We start from the raw sequence: 9,125 nt of genomic DNA on the forward strand, positions 1-9,125 counted from the left end.
GACAAAAAGCAGAATGCTAGTACTCTTTTCCCTCACTTGAGATTTTTCCCTAAAAGGGTTTTGCTCAAGAAGGTTTTAACGAGGCTAGCCGACCTGGATTATATTGTTAAGGTACTGCTTTGAATAAAATTCAACTATATTTACAAGAATTGTTAGCATGTTATTTATTAACTATCATTACCTTAAGTTTGCAAAAAACACAAACATCATGAGGAAACTAGTCATCACATTACTCCTCTTAACAGACAAAACAGATAAATACTCAAAATACAGTTCACAAACCCCTTTCACGGGCATCAGACAGAGTAATTAGGGTCATACAAAACCTAATTACACAGAGCTCTCAAACAGAATAACACAGTCATGGACTATGATTCCCAAAATAAAAACAAAAAACAAATTAGTTAACTAAGTTATCACCGCCTTCTTCGATGACCTCTTCATCATCTACAAGCTGCCCATCCCGAACCACCTTACTCGGGTCCAGCAGTGAAAAGTCACCATCAGAAAAAAGAAACTTCACCTGGGTCACAGCCCGTTCAAAGCCTTCAACAAAGGCGTTAAGAATATTACCCTCTCTACTCGCCTCAAACTCCTTCATTTGGGTGGTTAGATCAATAACTCGTTTATTTTTATCTTCAAGCTCAGTTTCTTTCTTCTTCAACAGCTTGGAAGCCTTTTCACAATTTTCTTTCTCAACCTTCAGTTCCCCTTCCAAGTCAGAAACATTTTTCTTTAGTTCAGTTAGGACTGTTTCTTTCGAAATCAGTTGTTCCTTCAAAACAGTGCACTGATCAACCTCAGTAGCAATTTTCTTGTGCTTTTTCTCTTGACTTCGTCCAATACAGGCCAAACGAAAACCCAACACCTGAAAATTACAAACTCAGCAGTGTAAAGCCTACAATACAAATATTTGATTAAGACGGATCAGCCAAATAAGCTAACATGAAGAAACTGATCAACTCCTACATCCCCAGCCTCTTCCACCCGAGCTATGTCCGAAAAACTTTGGACAATCTCGTCAGCAACAACATTGAATGGAAACCCCCGATTCCAAACAGATGAGCCATCTCCGTCATTTTCAAAAGCGTGGAGCTTATCCTGTTTTGCACTAAAACTGGACAGGTCTTCAAGTTGAATAACAGCTTCTTTGCCCTGTTCTCCGCCGGTAGCAGTATCATCAGTTTTCCTTTTCTTAAACACAATCCCTTTCTTCCGGGGAGGGGGCTGGTCAACTTCACCCCCAACATCCATCTTTTCAGCATTTGAAGACGGACCTTCAAAATTCTTGGATTTAAATCGTGCCCTAAGGGTAGAAGCCGACACTCCCGGAAATCTTCCGGCTGTCAGAAAGACAAAAAGTAATCATCAGTAAAACAATTATTCAATCCAAAAACTAACTCACCAAAACAAAATATAATCTCACCAAAATAATCCATCACAGCCGACCTATTATCCTCCCAAGGGAGCAACTCAGACACAGACACCAATCCGCCCTTAGCTACCATTTCCATCAGAAAAGATATAATACATTCATTTCAGCTAGTTATCAATTCAGGACCCAAGATATGTTGGGGTTGGCAACACCAATACAAGGGAAACTTCTCCCCAAGGTGTTCATCTAGATAAAAGGGGAATTCTTCATCCACTGACTTAACTTTCAAAAACATTTCCTTGAAATCTTTGAAGGAAGATTTATATAATTTGAAAACTGAAAAACCAGGTGTACTATTTAAGTTTACCCATAATCCCTTCCATATCCCTTTAGCTTGGAATAATGAAAAGAAAAGCTCCAGCTCCGGATTAATTTCCAGAAATTCCATCAAAACTTGAAAATACTTTATGTACACCCAACCATTGGGATGAACCTGTGACAAAGCACAGTTCAGTTGTTTCAAAACGTCACACTCAAACTGACTAAATGGGAACCGGACTCTCAGTTCTTCTAAAATGCAACTATACATAAAGAAATTTTCGAAGTCACTTTTTCGGTGAAAAACGCGATCAGAACGATTGCATGGCAATAATTCTAAGCGAAAACCAGGCTTCACTACCCTAGCCATATTAACTTGACTAACACTATCCTTATCGGAAAATAAAGAAGCCCTTATTTTTACATCATCATCAACCCAGTCGTACGACTCGTCGCCTTCGACCTTGGGCAACGATTTCACTCCCTTCTCACTCATTGTTCTTGATAGATTCAGAGGAATAGAAGAAAAGAAATGAAAAGCAGAAACAGATATGTCACTAACCTCTAGTACCCATAGTGTTTAAAAGATTCTGGATAAAACCCTCCAATCTGGTACAGAAACAAAAATGCTAACCGTTTGGTTGCTTAACTTCTTCAATCTATGATAAACATCAATACCATTAATTGAAACACACTACCAACGGTTAAAATTAAATCTTGGAACTTGCACCTATCTAGAAAAAGTAATAATTAAAATTTTACACATATCGATACTTGGTAATAATTACAGTAGCCAGTCTTTTCAGTTACTTTAAAAGAGATATGCTGATCTGGGGGCACAGTGTATCGAGCTATAACTCGCCTATGATAAAGCTCAACCTATCTCTTTAAAACAGGTCAAACTTGGGGGCTGTGATATGACCAGTAAACATCGGTTACGAGTTATAGCTCGGTAACGCCTGAGATCCAAACATAACTGACGATTCCATAACGGCCATTAATCAATAACGTCGGATTTTACAATTAAATCTCTTCCTGACAGTTACGACCTAAGGAAAACGGCCGACCTTTTCCGCTAATATAAAGCAGACAGGAAGAGCTAAGGGAGGTATGTCACTTATTCCAAAAATAAAGATCTACTATCCACTTTGCACTAACTTGAGCGTCGGAGTGCCTTTGCAGATATTCACCCCTGCCGTTCATATCCTTTGCCGACGTATATCTTGGTTCACCCTTGAAGTCCACCGACCTTACCAGAGGACGAGCTATACTTCGGGATAATCAGACAAGAACATATATTATATATATTAAAAACTTTTTTGTAATTCTATGATAGGAAAAGGGTTAGGTCCTTGTGGACAATTGAGGGTTTTGGGTTTTTAATGCTTAATTTGGATATAACTGCGTTCTCATATGATATAAGAACATGAATGCATATCCACACACAAGATATGAGAAGTGCAAGGTAGTAATCCATGGTTATTGGTTGCATTATTTTCTTCTTTGGCAAGTTTCTTTTACATAGAGAGATATGCATGAGGGTTATATATATATTAGTATTTTTACTCGTAATAATATTACGAGAATATAATTTTTTTAAAATTATATTGATTTTGCCTTGACATTATAGATTATAATACAAAAGATTTATAGAATTAAACTACTTTTATAAAAAGGTCATAAGAGAATAAAAGTCTCGTCGACTAAGAAGAACAGAGCCTCCGTAGATAAAAAAATCAAATAATAAGATTCTTAATTATTATTTTCAGGTGAAAGAGTTTAATTTTTTATTAATAATTAATTCTAACATTTGTTATCTAAAATTTAAAAGAATTTAACGTGTATACTTTTACATTTGATTAGGTGTTAAGTTTGTTGCACAAATAGAAATAATTAATTCTTATGCTTACTATTTAAAAATAATATTTTTTTCTCTTTATGTATATAAAAATATAATTAGATATTAGTATAAAAAAATTTATATTGATAGTTATAAAATTAATTCAAAATTATTTTTGTTAAAAAAATAATTAATTTTTTATTCTAACTTTTAATCACAACATTAGTATTCTCTCTAAATTACATATAATAAATATTTGAAAAATAAGAAAAAATAAAATTATAAATTAAAAAAATAAGCATTAAAATTTTAAAATTAAATTAAAAAATATGTATATAATAATAATAATATATTTTGTTTGAATTATATTATGTGGTTAATTTTTTTTTTTGTAAAACAGGCAAGGTAGAGAAAAATAGAAAATGGGAAAAAAGAGAGAGAAATATATAAAGAAGAAGAATGAGAGATGGAACTTGTTAATTTTGAAAGAAAAAAATTCTTTTAATTATAATAAAAAATATCTAGTGACACATTTTGATTATATTTATCAAATTACTAATAGACAGAAATAAAAAAAAAAGGTAGATAAGAGAATGCAGGAAGGGAATTTATTAATTTTGAAAGAAAATGTTGCCTTTCAATTTTAATAAGAGAATGTTGTGTAACATATTTTGGCTATTAAATTAATATTTTAATATTTAGCTATATTTTAATTTTAATTTAAATACAATTAAATGAGAGAATATTGTGTTGTACATTTAATTGTCAAATTTATAATTAGTCATTAATAATGATATATAGGAGAGATAAAGTAATAAAAGAATAAAAAAATTAAAAAAAGAAGAGAAAAGAACTCTTTAATTTAAAAAAAAATTAATTATAATAAAAATAATATATAATATATTTTAATTTTAAAATTAATAATATATAATGCTCCTATAATACTTTTAATATGCATGCATTTTAACAACTTAATTTAACTTTAAAGTTTCGGATAAATAGTTTTATTTTTGCTTTTAACCTTTAGAGTTGGTTACCTCTCTCTCACAAGTTAAACGAAGACTTGATGTATGGTAGAAGAATATATGATACATTTTGGACTACCTCTTTTTTCCTTTGTTTATTTGGAAATATGGCCAAAATTATGTACATATATAATTATATATAGCATTAAATTGTGACGTTATTTTTTACTTTGGGGAGGTAGCCCAAATAATATATTGAATATGGCATACGGTCTTTGAAGATTTAATTAGTGGACACATGGTCGGCAAGTTAAGGTGTACCACAAACTTTTGGCAATATGGGAAAATAAAAAGTACGTATAGCATTAAATTGTTTTGTTGTTTTTAATTCTTGGGAATTAGGTCCCCGCTACTATTCTAATTACATGCCAAAATCAATTATTAGGATAGAATATAAAATATATATTAAAAATAAATTAAATTATATATATTTTTTATATATAAATGTATAATGATTAATTTTGATACATAAATAATATTTTAAAAAAATATAAATTACTTGAAGATTTTTCTGGTAAAATTACAGGTAATGGCTGCGCATGCATTGATGTTATTACTCATTCTTTAAAATTTTAATACATTTAAAATATACAAGAAAAAGAAGTTATTCTTATATGAAACTTAACATCAACTCTTTCTTTCTATTCTAAACCCAAAACATTAAACCAAAATATAGACTAGCATTATAACCAATTTGATCGATGCCTATACGGGATTTATTTAATTATATGAATATATCTCGCACAAATTTTAAAACGTACGAGATAGCGTTAAATCTCAATTTGTCTCTTGAAATTTAGTCCGATATTTAGAATGATTTTTATAATTTTGTTGGCTTCAATTAGAATCTCCAAATTTATAATTATGGTTTCAACTTGTCTTCTGCGATCATCTCCGTCACTAAAATGCTGATTTGATATAATTGTATGACACGGTAGACATTTAAATAACGGCGCATTAGTTTTACGCTCAAACCCTTTAGAAACCACGCAGTTTTTTGTGGGTTAAAACTCTCTTTCTTTCTACTACGACGATCATAAATTGCCAAACATCAAAAAATCCTTACACTACGTGGTTTTCAAAGGGTTTGCGCGCAAAACAATGCGCCATCATTTAAGTAGTGTCCACCATGTCATGCAATTGCGCTAGATCAGCATTCCGGTGACCGAGATGATCGCAGGGGCAAGCTGGAGGCACAATTGTAAATTTGGGGGTTCTAATTGGGGCCAATGAAATTGTGAGAGTCATTTTGAACATCCGGCCAAATTTTAGAGGCCAAATTTCAGGGACCAAATTGAGATTCGCACGAGATACAATTAATTAATTTAAAATCAATCTTGATCTATTGGCTATAACTTGGCTCAAATAAACCTATAAATCGAAATCTGCTTAAAACTAAATAAACACGTCTTACATCAGTAGTATGTGAAGTACATGTTTTGCTCTCCTAACCGACTTATCGGATAAAATCAAATAACCACGTGTCAATCCAAATCGGCACAGAAATCTCTCTGCAAATTTCTCTACACAACTGTCAAAGTACTAATAGAAGACTCAACAACTCAATATACATACTAGTAAGCTACTAAGTTAGAGGTACGCAATACATTCAATTTTACCCTGAATTACTTCACACTCTTACTTATTTGAGCGTTAGAGTTCCTTTGCAGGTGCCCAATGCCGCCTCCTCAGCAAGTAGACGTTCCATTCTTCCGCTCCAAAAAAGGCTGGTCTGAGCTCCAGCAAGATAAATTATACCTCGGAACATCCAGATTCACACAGTAACAAAGCTAAAAGCCTAAAACATAGAGATAAAACAACATAGGCAACTATAAACCGGTTAACTATAACAAACTTCTCAACCATTAATATTGTTGGGTCTAACTTTCATAACTTTATTTTATTTATGGTCCGAATTAAATTTACATATATCACTTGATATTGTTATGCATGGAAACAGGAATAACTTGAAGAGGTTGTGCCTTGTGCAAGGTTATTCCATATTTCTCAGACATATCCATCTCTTCTGGCTTTACATTATTTGGAAGCTTCCAATCATATTCAAATAAAAGAGAAGCTAACACAAAGTGTATATTCCTATACCCTAATGGTAATCCAGGACAAATTCTTCTTCCAGCTCCAAAGGGAATTAGCTCAAAATTTTGTCCCTTAAAGTCAATTTCACTTTCCAAGAATCTTTCAGGCATGAATTCATTTGGGTTTGTCCAAACACTTGAATCTCTCCCCATAGCCCATACATTTGTTAGAATTTGTGCATTTTTAGGCACCATGTAGCCACATAGTTCAACATCATCTTCTGGCCTATGAGGCACTAAAAATGGGGCAGGTGGATGCAAACGTAAAGTTTCCTTAACAATTGCTCTTAGGAAAGGAAGCTTTGAAATATGTGATTCTTCAAGTTGTTGTTCACCTTTGCCAAGGACTTGTTCAAGTTCTTCTCTAACTTTTACTAGTATTTTAGAGTTATGGACTAGTTCGGTCATTGCCCACTCTATTGTGCTTGATGTTGTGTCTATTCCAGCCACAAATAAATCCTAATAATATCATTAATTATTAAGAAAAAAATCCAAAAGATAGATGCATGAAATGTATTGTAAGGTTTATTGACAAATGATTGATGAGCAAGAGATTGTTGATCCTCTTAATGATAGAGACAAAAGATTTTTTCCTTCATATATAATAAAGTTTGAAAAATATTAGATGTGAGAGAATTAGATACATCTTTCTCGTATCTTTTCAATATTTTTTCGTTGCGAGAGAATTAGATACATCTTTCTTGTATCTTTTATATGTTTGATATTAAAAATAAGAGAAATTTTTGGGAGCTCGTAACTTTAATATTTTTAATATTTTTAGTCGTTATTTAGTTAATTTAAATATTAAATTATTTTTAATAAATAAATTTTATTAATTTATGTATAGAAATTAAATTTAAAAAATATAAATATAAACTATATTATTTTATGAGCGTAAAACTTTTGATAAATATAGATATAAATTATTGTTAATTAAATACTAAAAAAATAATAATATTTATTGATTATATAATATATATTATTCTAAAATTAATTAATAAGATGTGAGAACGAAAAGATAAAGAAAAATGGTTTTTTATATTATCAAAAATACTAAAAAAGTAAAAAGTTCTACAAACATCAATAATGATCATAAAGTTGGTCTTTTATAATATAATTGTTTTAGGAATTTACAAAATAGGTGTTTTTGAGTTAAGCCTAAAATAGCCTAAAAGTACACTCAAATAATTTTTAAGATTTTAATTAAATTAATCATATTTTTTAATATGAAAAAAGTGTACACGGTTTAAAAATCAATGTAATGCACTTTTATCAATTTTAATAATATAATTAGTGCAATTAAAATTCTATAGATTTAGTGCACGCAACTAATGTTGGAACCACTTTATTATTATGATTTACATAATTTCTACGTTTATTTCCTTTTCAAACTTTTTTATTATTATTATTATTATTATTATTATTATTATTATTATTATTTCATAAAAAAAAGGAAACTAACCAGAAATAAATGTGGCACATGAGATCTGGTAACTTCTGAATTGCCTTCCAAAATGAGATCCACCACAGAATCTAACACATCTTTGTAATCCTTAGACCCCATTCTCAAACTTCTTGATTGCAATCTTTCTTCTACAAGACCATCAAAAAAATTAAGTAGCTTCCCAAAGTAAACTTTCTGTCTTGTGCGCGCACCTTGCGGATCAAGCAACCGAAACATTGGAAAGAAGTCAACAACATTAGGTCTTCCAACTTCTTCCATCACACCCCAAATAACATCCTTGAACTCTTGTGACTTTTGAGAAGTGTAATGAGCCAAATCCATAGAGAAAAAAGTGTTTGATATGGAATTAAGCACGGTCGTAAAACAAACATCACCAATATCTAAAGTTTCCCCCTTTTCACTTTTTTCCTTCACAAAATCCAGTAATTCACGAACCTTATTTCGACGAAGAGCAAGAACCTGTGCCGAGTCTAGATTTTGTGTTGAGAACACTTTGGTTGCGCAAACTTTCCTAAGACTCCTCCATTGAGTTGTTGGTGGCAACCAAACAATTGAAAATTTGTGGTGGTCATGTGCTGTAGCAGAATCAGGGATAGTCCTATTGGAGAAGATTTGGTCATGTTTATGGAGCACTTCTTTGGCTAATTGTGGAGATGAAATAACTATGGTGGTTATGTTACCAAGCTTCATAGTCATTATTGGTCCATAGGTTTGAGAAAGCTTAGCAAGTGCTTGGTGAGGTTGATTACCAAAATCTAAGATGTTTCCTATGATTGGAAAAGGGTTAGGCCCTGGTGGAAGTTTGGGTGATTTTTTTTTGACTAAGTTTGAGATTAGGACATGAATAGTTACCAACACAAAAGACAATAGAAGAAGCATTGAAACATAGTCCATTGCTATTAGCTACAATAATATTTTCTATTGCTAGCTTCTTGCTTGTGACTAATGAGAGTTTCTCTATATATATAGAGTTATTTTCCGTCCAATCAATCAACCAATTAATATC

The 9,125-nt window shown here is 31.6% G+C and overlaps 1 protein-coding gene across 1 annotated transcript; it reads right to left on the minus strand.

Annotated features, from left to right (window-relative positions):
- Positions 1-6,429: 6,429 nt before the first annotated feature.
- LOC112754168 (geraniol 8-hydroxylase) lies at positions 6,430-9,125 on the minus strand. The gene is made up of 2 exons (XM_025801748.3): positions 8,117-9,125; positions 6,430-7,113 (listed from the first exon to the last, which is right to left on the minus strand). Exons 1-2 carry the CDS (start codon positions 9,011-9,013, stop codon positions 6,490-6,492), a joined length of 1,521 nt encoding a protein of 506 aa, XP_025657533.1. The 5' UTR covers positions 9,014-9,125; the 3' UTR covers positions 6,430-6,489.

Source organism: Arachis hypogaea, chromosome 2 (genome assembly GCF_003086295.3).
Source record: "Arachis hypogaea cultivar Tifrunner chromosome 2, arahy.Tifrunner.gnm2.J5K5, whole genome shotgun sequence".
NCBI classification, from domain to species: domain Eukaryota; kingdom Viridiplantae; phylum Streptophyta; class Magnoliopsida; order Fabales; family Fabaceae; genus Arachis; species Arachis hypogaea.

Coding starts and splice junctions, on each gene's coding strand:
- LOC112754168 (XM_025801748.3), bottom strand. CDS start 9,013: ATGGACTATGTTTCAATGCTTCTTCTATTGTCTTTTGTGTTGGTAACT. Junction 7,114..8,116: donor ATGTGCCACATTTATTTCTG/GTTAGTTTCCTT, acceptor TGATATTATTAG/GATTTATTTGTGGCTGGAAT.